Source organism: Drosophila yakuba, chromosome X (assembly GCF_016746365.2).
Source record: "Drosophila yakuba strain Tai18E2 chromosome X, Prin_Dyak_Tai18E2_2.1, whole genome shotgun sequence".
Classification (NCBI taxonomy): domain Eukaryota; kingdom Metazoa; phylum Arthropoda; class Insecta; order Diptera; family Drosophilidae; genus Drosophila; species Drosophila yakuba.
The window spans coordinates 16,156,698-16,176,227 of record NC_052526.2 but is presented as its reverse complement, the minus strand read 5'-3'; the positions used below and the strand labels follow the sequence as shown (position 1 = coordinate 16,176,227).

General features: G+C 38.2%; 1 protein-coding gene across 2 annotated transcripts in view; it reads right to left on the bottom strand.

Moving 5' to 3' along the window:
* Positions 1-19,496, bottom strand: part of LOC6525642 (partitioning defective 3 homolog) — a 37,332-nt gene extending 17,836 nt beyond the window's left edge. The window contains exon 1 of one of the 2 annotated variants that reach the window (XM_039377783.2): positions 18,339-19,496. In XM_039377783.2, the coding sequence (XP_039233717.1) occupies positions 18,339-18,458 (120 nt within the window). In that variant the 5' untranslated portion in view covers positions 18,459-19,496. The remainder of the gene's footprint in view (positions 1-18,338) is intronic. The other variant, XM_002101428.4, reaches the window with a different exon arrangement.
* Between the last annotated feature and the right edge of the window lie 34 nt (positions 19,497-19,530).

The window sequence follows — 19,530 nt, the reverse complement described above, 5'->3', positions numbered from 1 at the left end:
CTGGGCGGCGCAGAATGCAAATTTAGGTCGAATGGGCGGAGGAGGAGGAGGGTTTCGCTTGAAACAAAAGGCAGGGAAACGCAGAGTTGACGCCAGGACGTCGTTGGCATTGTTAAGCGGTGTACTTGCTGTTTCTGTAGTTGTTGTTGTTGTTGTTGTTGGTGGTGGTGACAGGAAGGTGAGGCAAGGCAAGGCAAACTAGACACAGAATACCATGAACGATTGACGACGATGTCGGCGACGCCTGATAATGACGATGGTCGGATGGTAATCATCATCATTAGCAGTTTCCTTTTTCCACTTATTCTGGGACCAAAACATCACCACATCACCAACACAGCACCAACAACACCACCAACAACAACCACAATGGTCCGGCCTTCAAGTGCATTTGCAATTGTTGGTTTGCTAGGCATTTATTCCGCTTTTCAGCTGAAATTCTCGCGCTATGAAACCAAACGAACTGGAAAGCTTCCTTTTTCCACGAGCAAAACTACAAAGCAGCAAAACTGCAAATGCGAAGGAAAAACTCGGCAACATTCGCATAATTAATGAGAGAAACGAAACAACAGAAAAAATAAATACATAAATTCAATTTGTTGCTAGTCTTTACTAGTACAGTATTAGTTCGATAACACAATGTTTAACGTATTCACAAATTATAGGATATATATGTTTATGTTTTTAAAATATTGGTTGGGCAAGTGTTCAAAATAAACTATTAGAATTAACCGACAAAATGAATAAAAATGCCTTCTTTTCTATTAGTTTTTGCTCCCTAGTGTTCACTGTACCCGATTTGTTGGTACCATTAGCGGCATAATTATGCATCACTCACGGCCAGTTCTGTGTGCTGGTGTGCGAATTGAAGCTCATCAGGTTCTGACTGCACTTAATTAATTCATTTCGCAGAGGTTTATCTTAACCGGCTCACCACTCAATCACTCAATCAGGTGAGTCATCAATCAAGTCGTAGGTTTCCGTTCTTGAGCAATTAGATATTTGCCTTTCTTTGGCTCTCCATCATTCATTCATCTACAAATTCCCATTGTTCGGTCAGTGAATGTAAAACTTTAAGCAACCAAAACTTCCGTTCGGCTTTAAAAAAAAAAAAACGAAAATAAACAAACAAAAAAAGCTTTGTCATCAGCCAAAATGCGAGCACACAATAACTAATGAGCAATAAGTCGCCGGGGAGGTGGGAAAATTTATAACAAGGTGCACAGAAAAAAAAACTTAAACCTAATGTTATGATAAAACACGTAATATAATCGGATGCACCTGAAAGTTTTTAGGCTTAGCTATTCAAAATTCTTCGTAAAATTCATTTTATCAATGCTTAAAATTTCTTTTCTCTGTAACTGAAAAGTGTGTGGTTTCGTTATTGAAAACTTCTCAGCTGTTTTCAAGCAGCTGGTCTCGTTTTATTGTTGTTATTTTTTTTTTTCGCAGTTTCGCGTGCTTAAGACAAAGTTGCTCGACTGGTCCATTGTTTTCGGCATCTGGGCTTTATGGCTCGAGTGTGTGTTTAAACATTAGATTTAGACGCACACAGGTGCAGGCGCAAAAAAAATGTTAAGTTCGTTCACCATTTCACCCAATTTTCGATGGCTTTTTGAGTGTTTTGATTGGTTTTCCGTTCCGTTTCGTTTATTTGGGTTTTGTTTTGTTCTGTCGGGCAGTCAAAATAAAAACGAGGTTCAGAAGTGGGTGGCAGGTTGTAATTGTTGCGCTTCGATGACCTCAAGGTCGCCATCTCTTCTCACCCACTGATTTCAATTTTAATTTAAATCAAAATAAAGTGACTTTACTAGCGCCATCTAGATTAAACGTTTACTGCGAAGGCGACCTCTAACGGAAATGATCATACAGTTGCTTTAAAACTGTAGTCTCAGGAAAATAACACAGTTGTTAGTTGTAGCAATAGAATCAACTAAATAAATAAAATCGACATTACCTAAGAAAATTTAATTTGATTGACGATATTTTCATTTGATTAAAACACACTTTGAAGATCACATAGCGCTGAACTAAACAGCGCCATCTAGACAGCGAACTATTAAACTACTTGAAAAAAACGTCCGCTGTAACTATTTGGCGTGTTGGTGAACTGTGTAAAATATTCGGTAAAAAGTATGTAAATTTCTGTAGAGAGATCATTTCGAATATATACACAAATTTTCATTTTAATATGAAAAGCTTAGAGAAACCCCTGTTTTAATTAGGTTTTATAAAATTGAACTATTTGATTTGTGTAAAAATGTATCAGTATGTAGAAATGTATAAAAAAAACACATTGGTTTCATTCCTCTTTTCTTCTTATATAAAACATAATCGTTCTGAATCTATTGTCATTGGTCTTTTGTTTTTTGGTGTTTCTGCGTCTCGTCCCCAGACATAAATAATTTATTACTTTTTGGCATTTGTTTGGTTTCCCCTCTGTCCCATTTACCCCAATAATGTTTGTTGTTTCCCCCCCACTGTTTTTAGGTGTTTTGTTGATTTTTGTTTTTGGTTTTTCGGGGGGGTTGTTGCGCTTGCAACATGCATCGATTGGCTGGGGCTGATAAGATATGGGAGCTATGACTTGGGAGCCCTGCCTAGTTTAGTTCGGTGCAAGTATATAGACTGGAATCTCTGCATTCTGGAACTAGTACTCAACTACGACTCACTGCACCCATGGCATGTGTCAGCTCGGTGCTTGCATTTCATTTGTCAGTAGAAATAAATGCTCGTTCAAGTGGGTCATCCATGCGGCATACCTGTTCCGTGGTGTTGTTTCACCCCACCAACTGTTGTTTCAATTAACTAGCTGTTATCTTACCTGCAAGTAGATAGAAATGGAAAGAAAATTAGTTTTAGATTACCAACGCTCTTTTTTTTGTGTTCATTTTTGGGGTAGGCAATAAATTGGAACAGTGATAATATGTCCATTGATATGTTTACAAAACTAGGTTACACATTTTGCTTTTGATAAGTGCTCTAGTTAGATATTAAAATGAATGAATCATCGCGGAAATATGTTAGCTTCAAATAAAAATTATAAATAATCATATAGGTTTCATCTTAATGAAAACCTTATATTCCAACAATGAACTATCATATTAAATTGAAATGCATTTTTTCTTTGCTAAACATTTGGGCCACTTTAATCTTAAAGATAAATTAGTCATGCATTTTGCATCTCCCAAATATACAGTGTGCGTTCTATAGAGTGAACACCCTTTGACATTGTCAGAAAACTTTCTTTTCTCAGATCAACATATATAAATATAATGTCCAAATTTCATTTTTATTGTGTTAAATTTCGTTCAAATACATTGTGAAATCTTTTTATTGTATGTTTACCGTATCGCTAGTGAACTTCCCCTGTTTTTTTCTTAGCCTGTTGCTCCGGCCACGTCTCATTTCATTTGACACTCTCTGAATCTTTTGGACCATTTGTGCGGCTTCCTTTCTGTTTTCCACCGCTCGACTCCACTCACCCACTCCAACCACCTCCCACCGCCCACCACCCACCGCTAAGTGGATTTACTGTCGCTGCGTGCGCTTTATTAGCCACCGTGCACCAGTTGGTCGGCGGATGACGATGTCTCGTGCTTGCGTTACATTTTCATGCAACAAGCTACAACAACAAACATGGGGGAGGGGAAAAACTAGGGGAGCAGGGGGGGGGGGGGATGACAATTGGGAGCGGGGCGGAGAGAGAGAAAATGTTTTTCTAATGTCAAAGACACGATCAATTACAAGCGGCTTAAAGTCGGCGGCTCGTGACTACCCGCTGTTGTTGCTGCGGTTGTGTGGTTACTGTAGTACAGTGGAAATAATTTTTAATAATTTCGGGAAAATATAATTACTGCGCTCTAAGTAACTTAATGCCATATTTCAAATGAATTTTAACAAATAATATACTTTTTATTTACGATTATATTATTTATTTCAATTGTTATTTTTATTCCCGTATTAAATTTGATTTTGCTGACATTGCTGGCGTAATAGAACTGTATAATTTCATAATTAAAGGTACCACTGTACGCGCTCGTTGTTGTCGTATGTTGGGGGTGGGGCCTCCATATGGATGGGATTGCGAGGGAGCGGGCTGCAGGGGAAATCTTTGGGGAGCCGCACTCAACTCGCACTTTGATTTGACACGCAGTGAGCGAGGGAAACGTGAGAGGAATGGCAGTGTCAAAGGCAGGCAGCTCGAGAGGAATGGGAACGAGTATGGGTACGGGTCTGGGAATGGGTAGGACCAAAACTAAACCAAAACGAAAACCAAACCAAACCCAAGAACCAAGCCAAGCCAAGCCAAGCCAAACCCCTGACATTTTTGAGCGAGTGCCTGACGTTTATTTATGCATCTGCTTGCTCTGAATTTTAAAATGTGCTGAGTATCCTGGATTGCTGGGGATGGATATTCCGTGTGAGAAACTATTTAACTAATGGAGATGTGTGCATAGGGAATGCGACAAGATAGATTCTGGGAAAAGCCATGAATTTTAAGCCATATACAAGGCACGTAAACCGAATACTCATGAGGGATTTCAAATCAGATCTATTACACATTAGAGGTTTTGTAAGTTTCGTATAAAGTATTTATAGGATTTCGGTTAGCTTATAACAATTAGCTGATGAGTAATTCATCCCATTAGCAGCATGATCGAATGATTCATCATTATTTGTCCCATTTAGAGCACTTATCTTGGATTTCCCTCAACTTTTCAGCCAAGTCACTTAGCGCCAGCGAAACAAACCAAAGTAATACAAAAACTGACCCAGAGAGGCGACGAAAAAAAAAATCTAGAAAATACTATTCGCTCCTAATTGTAATTGTCTAAGCGGCTTGGCTTGGGTCACTTCTTCCTCCATAGGTAACAAAAAAAAAAAAACGAAGTTAAAACTAAAACAAGACAACAATAAACCAATCGGATATTGCGCAAGCTTAAATTGTTGTTATACCCGTTACTCGTAGAGTAAAAGGGTATACTAGATTCGTTGAAAAGTATGTAACAGGCAGAAGGAAGCGTTTCCGACCATATAAAGTATATATATTCTTGATCAGGATCAATAGCCGAGTCGATTTGGCCATGTCCGTCTGTCCGTCCGTCTGTCTGTCCGTCTGTCCGTCTGTCTGTCTGTCCGTCCGTATGAACGCTGTGATCTCAGGAACTACAAAAGCTAGAAAGTTGAGACTAAGCATACAGACTCCAGAGACATAGACGCAGCGCAAGTTTGTCGATTCATGTTGCCACGCCCACTCTAACGCCCACAAACCGCCCAAAACTGCCACGCCCACACTTTTGAAAAATGTTTTGAAATTTTTTCATTTTTGTATTAGTCTTGTAATTTTCTATCGATTTACCAAAAAACTTTTTGCCACGCCCACTCTAACGCCCTCAAACCGCCCAAAGCTGCTACGCCCACACTTTTGAAAAATGTTTTGAAATTTTTTCATTTTTGTATTAGTCTTGTAAATTTCTATCGATTTGCCAAAAAACTTTCTGCCACGCCCACTATAACGCCTACAAACCGCCAAAAACTGTGTTTAAGACTCTCCTTCTCCCTTCCACTAGCTGAGTAACGGGTATCAGATAGTCGGGGAACTCGACTATAGCGTTCTCTCTTGTTTTTATTTTGGCCTGCGTAGTCTTTTGTATCTTTGTTGGTTGTTTTTAATGTGTGTGAATTTCCGCAATGCCATCAACATGTTTAAAGGGGCGATGAAATGGGGGGGAAGGGGGGATTTCAGGGGTCAGAGTTCATTACAAAAGCTCGTTCGATCGTGGTTATGCAAAAGACAAGCCAGATAGAGATAGTCAATTCGAGTGAAAGTGAGATGGCAACAGGTGATGAAGAAAATGAAAAAGCCCAGACAGCGTCAAAGAAAAGAAACGACGGAAACGCATTTATTTCAAGGCAAACCAGCTGGAGATAAAAGTTGGAGATGTAGCTGCAACTTCACTCAATCAGTCAATCAATCATCCAATCAATCAAGTGAATAAGGTAAGGTAATCCCATTAACTGGGTCCCCTACCAAAACCACAAAGAAAATGCCGAACAACAAAGCGCTAAGAAAACCGATATGAATTGAGATTCAACAGGGTAACTTAAACTTTAAGATATAAAGTAAGAAGATAGTTTACTTATTTAAAAATATACATATAAGTATTTCTCAACTTTAACTTGGTTGTTCTACACAAAAAGCATTTCATAAAAGTAGAATAATTGAAAAACCAAAGTATAAAACCATATTTTATTCAAATTTACGAGTGCCTACTGTATTTGGTAACTGGATGCCGCTTTGGGGATTTTTTTCTGACTGTTCTTATTATCTTCATTCTTCTGCTGGGCAAACAAAAGCAAAGATCGGGTGGAGAAATGCAAGATGAAGAAAGGCTTCTTCTTATTCTTATTCTCCACACTCGCTGGGGTATCCAAAAACAATATAATTTATTGTTTGCGGAATTGAAAAAAGAGACGACGCACCACACACGCACAAAGGAAAAAAGAGTAAGCCGAGATTTACATTCATGTGTGTCGCATGACACAGAACGCAGCCGCACAGTGAATAACAGCGATAAGTTATTGTGGAATTGGCAAGATAAATTAATTTGTTTATTGCCAGGAAATGCGATTTGGTTACATTATGTTTCCTTTCAAATTACGGTCCTTATTTAATTTATCCTTATATTTATTTATCCGTTATAACCGCTTGCACATTTAATAGGCTTTCAATAACATGGCTGCCATTCTAGAGGCCCCACTGTAGCACCATAGAAAGCGTTAAATGAAAGCTTCCTTTTTCAGACACCAAACAAACCCAAGACAAGCTAGCCAACAAACAAAAGGATCGCAATTTCATGCTAAATGCCACTTAAATACGTACTTCAAATAGAACTACAACAAAGCCCCTTTCTATAATACCCACACCATACCACTTTTATATGTCTGTATACAGATGGCACACCCTCTTTTTATCTGTGAATTGTAGAGACCTGCCATAGTTGAGAGAATTCCATCTCAGGTCGAACGATTCCCGATTCCAGGAATTCATTCGAGCGACAGGGGACACAACATTAAACCGAAATTAGAAGATACATTTATGGGCTTGGTTTCTGTGCTTTGGAATCGTAAACAATAATAATATTACTGTGCGGGCAAATACACATTTTTTTTGGCAAGAATTCCGGCTTCCTAAAACTCTCGAAGGAATGATCAACCAAAAGAAACCCTGAACCAAGACAACCCTGTGCAAAAGTTCACATCATTTCGTAAGCTGGCTTGCGCAGCCCAACAAAAATAAACAAATATTTCAACACAAATAACAATTATCATAAAGAAACACAGTCGAAAATAAAGTAATACTATGAAAATATACCATGCACAAAGGCAACTACAACGCGATGACAAATCTTGTTTTATGCTTCCCTTTTTTTGGGTTAAATAAAAAAAGGTTTTTATATAGAAATTAAATTTACTCTTTTCTGGTTGCTTTTTATTGTTCATGGAAGTGAAATTAAATGCCCAAAAATGCTTAGAAATTATGAGGGGCGCAGAGTGGAAGCGATTGTCTCTGCATTCCACAAAAATAAATGGAAAGTGTTTGGGTGACTTTGAGGCAATAAATATGGTCCAATAAAAAGCAAAAGAATTGTTTAACCGATTTTTTTTGAAGATTAACCGAAACGGAAAGCGAATGTCAGATAGTAAAAAAAAAAAGGTAACATTACTACATAACTAAAATATGGTATACATGTGTATATTAAAATTATTTGTAATTTTTGCAAGCCAAAGAAAATTTGCTGGTGTTTCCTTGTTATTTGCCCAGCGATTTGAAGTCAACGCGTGCAAAAAAGTAGAGTTGTTGTTGCTAAGCAATTTCAAGGCCAAGCCAGCGTTGATGTTGGTTTTATTGTTGTGGCATGTGGGTGCATTGTACACACACCTCTGTTTACATACACACAAATGTACATGCACACATCTAAATGCGCTATAGCCTGCTCAATTGGAACGACTCTTTCTCTTCGTCCGCCATTTGCCGCCAGTCGTCGAGTTTGTCGCCTCAGTCTTTCGTTTTGCGAGAACGCAAAGTGAGCAAATGGGCAAATGAGAGAGCAAAACGAGCGGCAGGCATGCGAAAAAGAGCGGTGTTGCTCTCTCTCACTGGGCAAAGAGCATCGCCCCCGCTCAAAGTACAGTGGTACCTCAACATCTTTAAGCAGAAATAATAGTAATAAAAAAATCATATTACAAATATACATGTTAATTATTATAAATCCTAAATTGCACTGCAAGTTTACGCTTACTCATTAAGCAAAAAAAAATCCAACTTATCGAGCACCAACTGTCTATAATTAATTAAACACGTTGGAGAGGCAAGTGCGCAATTTATATTGGGCGTGGCCCAATTGCGGGGGCTCTTAGAGGGGCTTTAGCTATCGTTGTTACCTTTTGCGGTTTTGGCTCACCTTCCTGCCTATTTCTCATTTTCATTCAAAAGCATTTGCACGTGCAGCGCCTACGAAAAGCGGTCACGAAATAAAAGCAAAATAAAAAACCCAAAAGAAGCCAAAGTCGAGACAAGACCATCTTTACAGCCTTTTGCGAAGTGGCCTTCATCAACGACATTCTTTGGCACTGCCTCTTATTTCTCTCTTTCGATGAATCATTTGTAAAAATTTCACGTCTCTTTTATTTTGTTTGGTATTTTTCTAGAGGAAACACCTGGATAAATACAAATATAGAGAGATTGAGGCGATATGTAGTTTTATTTAGGGGGAAATATACAAGCTAGTGACTCACAGTCGTCGGCCAAATGTTAATTTCGGGCTGACATATGCCTAAATACAACTACCACCACGTTTATTAATTGGAGCCGAACAAAAGGTGTTCCAAAATTAATGGCAGCGATTATTTGATTTCTGGAAGTATCGCCTTTCATTGCCCGCCAAAGCTAAACTGAAACTGACCTAGCCCAAAAAAAAAAAATACGGCGCAATCCCAGCTTTTCGCCTCTTTTTTTTGAACTCAATAACCGTTGGCTGCCAATTCACTCGGCATTCCAGCCAGTCAGGCTTGGTTTTTTTGTACTATTTTTTTACTTTGCATCACCGAGAAGAAAAATGCGGTTTTTGTTGATTTCTACTACTTGCTTATTTTTGCCTTTATCACCGAAACGTGAGCGACGTTCTGCTTTGAGTCTTACGTTTTTGGTTATTACACAAATTGAAATTGAAATAAAAATAAAAACGTTAAGAAAACAAGCACAGGAGCTGCCCAGACGAAGCTGCGTATGCCCTACAAAGAGGGTGTTATAAAATATTTATACATTTTGTCATAATTGTTTACAAAATAGTTGGTGGCTTTTATTTTATAATAATCTTACTCAGTTTGAAACCTACAAGTTGGATAATCAAATGCTTATTTACTTGCTATTTATAGAACTTCATAGAATTGCAACAGAGTTCGTCTGGGTTTTTGGTTACCCGGCGATTGAGTTGGCTGAAAATTCAGCGGAATGGATTCAAATGCAATGGAAGAGAACCCGGGGAATGAAATGCAAAAGTTGACCAACCAAACAACCGTTTGCGAGTGTGTATACGAGTGTATGAGTGTATTCGTGGGTACTTTATGGCTGATGAATGGTGACGCTGCGACTGTCGATGACTGGCGATGGGCACGGATATGGTTACGGTACGGGTTTGGGTAGTTGACCCAAGCCAACCCCTTTGGCAAACACTCGCAAAAAATAAGTAAATAAAAAAGATACATTCCGATACGTGCCTATATCAGGCATGTGCGATCGCCATCGGTTGAACGCTTTTTGGGGTACGGTATATGGTACACAACATGCTATATTTACACGATGAAGAGCTCCGATCGAAAGGATAAAGAATAATGAGCAATGAATCACACAAAATTACATTCGAAACAAATGAAAGGTATTTAAATTGAAATTAAACTTTTGTTTGACTAATTTTATAACAAATCACTTAAATCAATTCTTAATATAGGAAGGGATTCATAACTGAAATAAATAACTAACCAACTTAATGTTTGTACATTCAGTTGCTTTTTATTGGTAAGTTTTGGTTATCTCGCATTAATTAAATAAAATTTTATTAGTGTTTTAGAGACCGTGTTTATTTCGCGCTTACTCATTACCCGAAAACGTCACGTTGCTGCACAGAAAATGCTTTTGTGCAATGAAAAAAAAAAGAGAATATATAAAAATATACAAAATAGACCGGGAAGAGGGCGGCGGCGGTGGGCGGAAGGGGCCACGCCCACTCGAGCTCCACTGACCAGCAGATCGTTGCATTGTTAAGCGATGTCGGTTTGTTTGTTTTCGTTTGGTTGCCACGTTTTTTAGATGACAAAACAACACAAAGCTAGTTTGAACAAAGCCCAATTATAAAAATTGAAATAAATAAACAAAACACAAACTAAATGGTCGTGTTTTCTTATTTGTATTTTATTGAAAAGCACGGAACGGGAACGACTTCATATTAACACGGAACGAATTGAGATTTTTCAATGGGAGAAATTGGATAAAATTAATAAAAATGTAAATTTAGCTGAACCTCATAATCAGTTAACTTTTAGTTTCGTTACGCACAAAAAGTTGATCCATTGCAAAGAAAAATGAAATATAACAAGAGAGAACGCTATAGTCGAGTTCCCCGACTATCTGATACCCGTTACTCAGCTAGTGGAAGGGAGAAGGAGAGTCTTAAACACAGTTTTTGCTGGTTTGTAGGCGTTATAGTGGGTGTGGCCAAAAGTTTTTTGGCAAATCGATAGAAGTTTACAAGACCAATACAAAAATGAAAAAATATCAAAACATTTTTCAAAAGTGTGGGCGTGACAGCTTTGGGCGGTTTGTGGGCGTTAGAGTGGGCGTGGCAAAAAGTTTCTTGGCAAATCGATAGAAATTTACAAGACCAATACAAAAATGAAAAAATATCAAAACATTTTTCAAAAGTGTGGGCGTGACAGCTTTGGGCGGTTTGTGGGCGTTAGAGTGGGCGTGGCAAAAAGTTTTTTTGCAAATCGATAGAAATTTACAAGACCAATACAAAAATGAAAAAATATTAAAACATTTTTCAAAAATGTGGGCGTGGCAGTTTTGGGCGGTTTGTGGGCGTTAGAGTGGGCGTGGCAACCTGAATCGACAAACTTGCGCTGCGTCTATGTCCCTGGAGTCTGTATACTTAATCTCAACTTTCTAGCTTTTGTAGTTCCTGAGATCTCGACGTTCATACGGACAGACGGACAGACGGACAGACAGACGGACGGACAGACGGACATGGCCAGATCGACTCGGCTACTGATCCTGATCAAGAATATATATACTTTATATGGTCGGAAACGCTTCCTTCTGCCTGTTACATACTTTTCAACGAATCTAGTATACCCTTTTACTCTACGAGTAACGGGTATAAAAATAAAATATACTATGTCAACCTATTATCACCTTGAATAGAAGAATTATAAAAAAAATAGAAAAATTTTAAGCAACTTTAGCTTGAACTTGAACTATTGGCCAATATTATGCACTTGACCCCGTGGTTCCCCTTCAATGGAGCTTGTCGACACACACGCACCGCCACCTCCCAATTCTGTTTCTTTTTTTTTTTAATGATCTTTTGAGCCACCTTGGCGACCTAACCAAGCATGAATATGACGTAGAGTGCTGCTCCCCACCTTGAACTCTCTTTACTTCTCATTAATTCGAATGATATAATAATAATAATAAATGGGGTAAAGTCAGAGTGGGGTTGGTGGGTGAGTTGGGAGTCAATCGCTTTATTTTCGGTAGGTGTGTTTCCATGTTTCCGCCACCGTAAGCTTGTCCAGTAATAATATTAACCAATTAATTTGCCTTTGGCCTGTTGGTTTTTGCCATTGAAAGGCGTCGTTGCAGCCTAAACAGCAGCTGCTACTCCCTTTTTCCCCCGCTACCCATTAATACCATTAATGGGTATTAACCCTCGTATCCTGAAATGCATCCCAAAGTGCACATGAAAACGGAAGCGGCACCAAACCAAACCCATCTGGAGCACACGAACCACCGCAATTGGGAAGTGAACCACCAAAATAACAAAAAAATTAAAACAAATAACACAAGGGAAGGGGGCGGCACGAATGGAGGCGTGGCCGGAGGTCAGGGGCGTGGCAGCGGTGGGGCGGTGGGTGCACACACACGTGCGTGACCAAAAATAGATACTCAATTAGTGTGGCAATAAAATGTTTTGTAATTCTACACGATATGATAAAAAAGTGCATTCTGGGCTACACCTTAAAAAATACTTTCAATAATGAATCCAAACAATCAAACTAGAAAGGTGCTGTCTTTCTAAGCAGCTAATAAAAGAAATATAATTTTTCGATTTTGTAAATATTTTCAATAAAAAGTTGGACCGCCCTAAAACTTTATAGAACGAGTTCAAATGCAAGCAGATTGATATAAATGACTTTTTGGACAGGGAAAGGGGGAAACTTTCATAGAGAATGCAACTCGAGGCAGTAATTTCCAAAAAGGCAACAAAAAATCGTGCACTCGTGCCAGGCATGCAAATGCAACTCAAATATGTCCATTTACACCCCGACTTCTCCGTCGTGTACCGCCATCAAAAGCCCTTTCCTTAGCACAAATTCGAAACCAAATTTGAGTTTCTGTGTCCATAAAGGGGAAAACGATTTGGCATGCAATACAATGTAAACAATCGAGAGATATAGTGCGGGAATAATAAAGCGGATACGAAATAATACCTCAATAAATCGATAGACGAAAGCTGCAACAAATTCCAAATCAGTGACGAATTCTCGTGACTAATGCAAACAATTATCAAACACTCGGGCGATGTATTATATAAGAATATATAAGGTGATAAAAAGTATAGAAAGATATGCTAAACTCCTTCTTGAATTTAGATTTTCTTTCTAGTTTAAACTGAAACCCAATCGTTTTAGTTCACGGAACCCTCTGCAATCGAACCATATTCAGCTAGTTGTTTTCTGGGAAACGCAATTGGCAATTGGAATAGTAATTCCATATCCGATCGATCGCTGCAGTTTGTAGAATAATAAAATAATAAAATTTAATCGAAGAACCCGTAGGCGAACCATGTCTGCGATATCGGCTAGTGAGTGGGTGTCACTTGAAATTATTTCCAATTTCAATTACACACAAATCGAGCTAGAAACTAAATACTGGATATATTGTTGAGTGGAGTGGAGAAACGATAATTCAATTGAATTTCTCGCTCCCAATTTGGTAGCGTGGCCAAGTGAATCAGCCCACAATGCACTGCAATAATAATATCTATGGCTTGGTTAATATGGCCTGGCTATATTGAAAATGACGCAGTCAACTGCTATTTTGTTGTAGCCTGTTGTTTTTGCCATATAACTATACATATATATATACATATATATATAAATATAAGTGTATATATACAGAATGGAGAAACGTACAAACGTGTAATCAGGTTGTTGTCATGCCAACCGACAAAACAGAAACTATTATAGCTGCAGTCACAACCCCCAAGAGTCGAGTTTTACTGAGTTTGAGTCTGAGTTTGGGAATGGGTATAGGTATGGGTATGGGTATAGGTATGGGTATGGGTATGGGTATGGGTATGGGTTCGAGCCTACATACTGTACCACATATACGATATACGTAGTACAGTGCTACCTGACGTCCGACGAAAGGCGGCGAGGTTCTGGGGGCGTGGCCTGGGGCAGGGGTTCTAGTGAAGTCAGGCATTTCATTATATCGCACTGACTTACTTGTTTGCGATAAAGAATTTTGATTGGAGTTGTTTATCTTACAGCAGTTTACTTTGGTAACTCCAAGCTACTTCCTAATGAGAGTTATCAACTTTTATTGAAATATATTTAGTTATTTTAAAACAATACTAGCAAAATCCAATTGATTTTTCTACATTTTCCCATTTTGACCACATTTTCTTGTAGTTTCCCAGGGGCAAGTGGGAAATGCAGATGCCAATGGAGATTATCTACGAATGGGTGGGGTGGACCGCACGTGTGCGTGTGGTAGGTCCACCTTAAATGGTTTCTACTTTTTTTTTTGGTCAGCCTGGCGGAAGGCCTCTCACATAGCCGCTCATAATTGGCTTGCATTTTTCATTTCGAACAGCAGCTGCAAAAATGTTTTATCTGCAATGTTCAGTGAAAAGATCTGAAAGATCGCGGGTGGAAACGAGCATAATGCCAAACAATAAAATGGACTAAATTAAAGATAGATTTAAAATAGAAATTTTTAAAAGCTACTTTAATGGCATGTAATAACAAATTTGATGTGAATAAAAATCTTTATAAATATCCATTACTTATTACTACTATACATGAAATTCCTGGCACTTCCGACCTTCAGTCCATAAGTACAACCGACATTTCGCCGTTGAGCCAAATGCCAGCGAAATTCTAACGAAATTCCATTGGCCATAAAAAGAAACTGGCCAAGGTGTTTGCCGCTTGGATTTATCGATTATTTGCCATTGTCAAAGCCTGGCCCCAACATAAAACCCCATAGATCCCCTTCCGCTTTTCCACTCATAGTGTTGCTACCATATTTTCATTGTAATTATTGACTTAAACCAATTAGAGCGCACTTAAAATACGCTAACAATTAGTAGCGTGAGTAGAAAAATCAAAAAATTTAACCGCATACAATGTGCAAGCGAGATGGCAGCACAGGAGCGAGTGAGAGAGCGAAAGAAGAGAGCTGGATATATTTTTTTTTTATGACTAAATAATTTACAAATTGTGCAAAACTGGTTTTTCTGCCGCCGTTGTTGCCGCTTAATGCCAAGAATTCAGCAACAGCGACAAGGAAAATGCTCAATGAAATTTTTTTCTTCATCTTTGGTTTTATACGCTGTATCTGTCTGTATTTTTTGTGCACTCATATCGTTGGTTTCCCAGGCATACAAAATAAACAGACGACGTAAGAGTTGAGCTTTGATAACACGTAACGCCCACCAAAGTCGAGTTCGAACAAAGGAATCGCAAGCGGGAATATCATATTGCTCCTAAACTATTTTTTATGCCAACTTTGTAGGTTGCGAATCGATATGCCATATGGATCGAGTTTGTAGAATTATAGCTGACTCCTTAAAAGTCAGTTTCAAGTTCATTACTAGCAGTGTAACGCCTGTGCACAATTATTTATTATTTATAAACGCGTACAACCTTTTAATTCAGATATTTCGAAGGTTTAAGTATTCGCAATTATTATATATTTATTTATGATTATTAGTAGTTTCTCAATTTAAATGATTGACAACAATTTTTGGGTAAATTCTTCTTATAGATTTCGAGTTACTATGGAACAGTATAGTTGGGATTATTGAATCTATTTAATTATCTATTTCCCCTATAATTACTTCCTATACCAATTTTCACCTAAATACTTCCATTAAATTCCGAGTTACAATGGAAAAGTATTGTCAAGATCCCAATTATCTCACACTTGGAATCGCATATGAAAACATCATGAACGTTATATATCTTCCATTGCAATAGGTCAGTTGGTAACACTCTAAGCCTTTTTTATCAGTTTGTAGCTCTTATACACCCTATTCCACTTCACACCTCACACACAATGTTAAGTTTGCACATGTTGGCTGCAAAAGATAATGAAACGAAAAGCGAAAAACAAAAGCAGAGCACTAGAAACAAAAAACTTGCGATCGCACAGCTGCAAAAAAAATACGGATTCGGAATAGCAGAAATGTATGAAAATGTATAAAAGATACAATAGTATCTCATGTGCCGAAGAATTTGAAGTGCAGCTAGCTGCAAGTCATTCGATTTCGTTGATCTTGCAAAAAACAAAATGAGTTAACAGTCGAGGGTAAAAGAATATGAATTGTTATACGAAACCGTATCATCAGTATTCTACTTTAAATTTTTTATTTTTTTATACCAAATATGGTGATTGTGGTAAATTATTTTAGGATTCTCCTTAGATATTCTTGGGATCTGTTGGTGTAGCAAACATACATTGCATTTGCATGCAATTGCATAATTAGCAGGTTGAATTTTTGGTCTGCAATTGGACGGCGCACGTGATCGCGAAATGGAAAGCGTCTTATTTGTTGGTAGCACCACCGCCGCCCCTCCGATCTGTTTACTTCCCCCTTTCTTTTCAGTCTTTCGGCTCTTGCACTTAATTGCAGCTGACACAGTTTCGTCTTTTGGCCAGACAATGAAAGCAAACCAAAATTCACACACGTTGCAACAGATCGAGCTCCACACAGGTCTCCCCGTCCATTGCCATTTCCAGACCCCCCAATCCCCCAATCCCCGCGAGAAACCAAATCCTCGCCGGAAATGCCATGCAGAAGACTTTGGTTTCGGACTATTTGTGGTTTGGATAAACGCCTAATTAGTGTAGCTTTTTCTCTAGCCTGCAAAAAACAAATTATCGCTTGTACTTTCCATTTCCTCACACTTTCTAGTGTAAGAATCTATTCTACTATTTGGGATATCAGAACAGACTACATTTTCCAATAGAACCCCGGTTTAATTTACCAACTTCGTTCTCAGCTCGGTAATAAATTCTTATAGGAAGTTCAAGATTCCCAGGGCGCTTCCCATCTAAATTATGACTTAATCGTTGCGGCAAGCAAAGAAAAACACAACTCATAATCATTATCATTATCAAAATAAAGGGAAATAGAGAACAAGGAAAAGAACGAGAAAAAGAAAAGGAAAAAGGGATCCCCCGCACACCGAAATTGATTTCGAATCTGAATTTTCCCTGGAAAATTCCAATGGACTCGGACGAGCCCTTCTCCCTTGATCTTTTGATTAATTATAGAGGACCTCGACGAATTTCAGATGTTATTTCTGATTAATTAGGGGGTCTCCCTTCTTGGGATTTCTCGCCCGGTAAAGTGCATTTCTTGACCCCTTTTCCCCTCTGCTTTTTGGGGTTACCTGTTGACTCGATCGGAATCGGGTTCAAACGAGTTCAAAATGAAATAAAAATGTTCTTTTGATTCCGGACTGACTTTTATTATAATTCGAGTCTTCTGTTCTGTTCGTTTCTGTTTTCTGTTTCTGTTGCTTGTTTGAGTTCTTCTCTTTCTTCTCCGATTTGTTGGTCGTTGTTATCATCTTCTCTCTGTCTTTTATTCACTCTGACACTCACTTTTTTCGGTTTTCAGTTTGTTTTTATGGCTTCGTCAGGGGCTTATCATTATTCAAATATTTTACCTAGGCCCTGTTTCTGTTTCCCCGATCTTTGCCATACTCTTCTATACCATACTATATGTGTGTATATCTTTTCCCCAGATAAGCGCCGCTGAAGAACCTTTTCTTGTTCGGTTTAATTCTAGTTTTTTTTTTTGGGTTCTTTTCTTGTGTAATTACATCACTTTCAAGTGCAACGTTTCCGCTCTTGAGAAAATTGTTTACGGAACTGCGGGAGAAATGACGGAGGGTATTTTTCGGGAATCACTTGAGAAAAACAGTCAAAAGATACAATTACCGGTCGCGGCATGACTTACAGAGAAACGTTGGTAACAATTGATAGATTTTCCATTGAAAATCTGTTTGATAAACTAAACTCTTTAGCCTAAACAAGTTAAAAATGTATGCTGAGTAAATAATTTAAAAACTTTGTATAATTGTACGTTAAATATAAACCAAATATACGATTATAGTAACATTCATTAGCGACACATTTTTTTATAATTACATTACTGCCACAAATAATCAAAATATATCAAAATTTTAACTGGCTGCCACAGAAAAGAAAAAGGTTTACGTTAAAATAAAAAAAATAATGGTTATATTTAAATACATTCTTGACAAAATAAATGGCATAGTTAATCTTGTTTTGCAAGCACTTTTTCTGAGGTGGGTTGGTAATCAACATAAATAAATGTTGAAGCAGTAATTTTACACAAAAAGATATCATTTAATTTATTTGCATTTTGTATCCCATAATAACCATTAACATATTTTTTACCGTTTTATTTACTAGTAGATTGGCTATATTCATTTATATTTGAGAATTGCGGGGTATTTTACTACATTTATTAGTATGCATACATTTGAAAGTAAAAATTCTACCGAATCGGGATAGATAATGGTTATCTATGTTTATAATATTATCGTAATCTTGAAGCACCCTACCTTTGCATTTGGTATGACCTAAATAATATTGGCCCTTACAATTTGCATCGCTAACTTTGTTGTGTAGAATTAAAAGACCTGTATATCTTAATTTAGGGTGTTTCTTGTATCTTAAGGAACTCCGTGACTAAAACACTGGCACCACATCAGATATATCCGCTTACCTTGCCGGCCGCCTTGATGTAGCGTCGCGTGGCCTCCTTGACGAGATCGCGGACGAGGAGTTCGCCGGAACCGCAGGGAACCAGAATGCGAACGTCGCCGAAGCAGACGGTGACCTTCATTTCGAACTTTTCGTGTTAACAATTACTATTATCGTCTGCGAACTGCGATAATATATATGTATTTTTGATTGCTGCAATGCACTTTCTATTTTGCACACACATATATGCACTTGATTAAATTGGGCGATCGTTTAATTAATTAATTTTATTTTTTTTCGAATTTTTCGGATTTTTTTTGTAGGCAGCTACTTTTTTTAACGCTATGCTCGTCTGCCTGCAGCAGCTTGTTGTTGTTGTTGGTTGTGTTGTTGTTGTTGCGACCGCATCATCATCATCGTCGTCGCTTTCCAGCTATCGCCTTCCTTGTTGCTCCTTTGCCGTGCAAAGTGCGCTCGTTGTTGGTTGTTAGGCAGCTGCAACAAAAGTTGTTCTAGGGCGGCATGGGTGCGAGCGAGATGGCTGCGTGCCTGGAAAAAGGATCGGGATCGGGATCGCTTTCCAGTATGTACTTGTAGTCTCTCTCTCTCGCGCGCTCTCTGTCGCGCTCTCTGGAAACTGGAACTCTCTTTTGCTATTTACTTAGCATATTTCACCGTATCGCATCGTTGTTATTGTTTGTTTTGTTGTGTTGGTGTGATTCATACACGCGCGCATTAAAAAAAACGAGTTACAACAACGGCAACCATAACAACAAACAACGGGCCAAGATCACTTATTTACTTCTTTTTATTAACGTTCTTCGCTCTCGCTCTCAAACTTGGCATTTGTTTTGGTCAAATTATTATATATTATGCACTGTACATTGCATGGTTTAAAATGTACGGTTCGATCATCGTTTTTTTTTGTTACTCTCTTTCAACGTTGATTTTGTCGTGGTTTTCGTTTTCGGTTATCTCCTTTTTCGCCAGTTGGCGTCGCTTCTTTTTTGTTTTATCACTTTTAATTATTTACTTCGATTGCAAATGGAATAATATCGTTGACCGCCACTCTTATTAACGAACTATTTGAACTCAAAAAAAATGCAAAAAAATCCACGAGCAGCGCTTTGATTACTGCGCTTCGCATTCGAATTCGCCCTGGCGAGCAACAACAAATGACCAAAATTCCGTGGATGGAACCCCAGTCGATACTA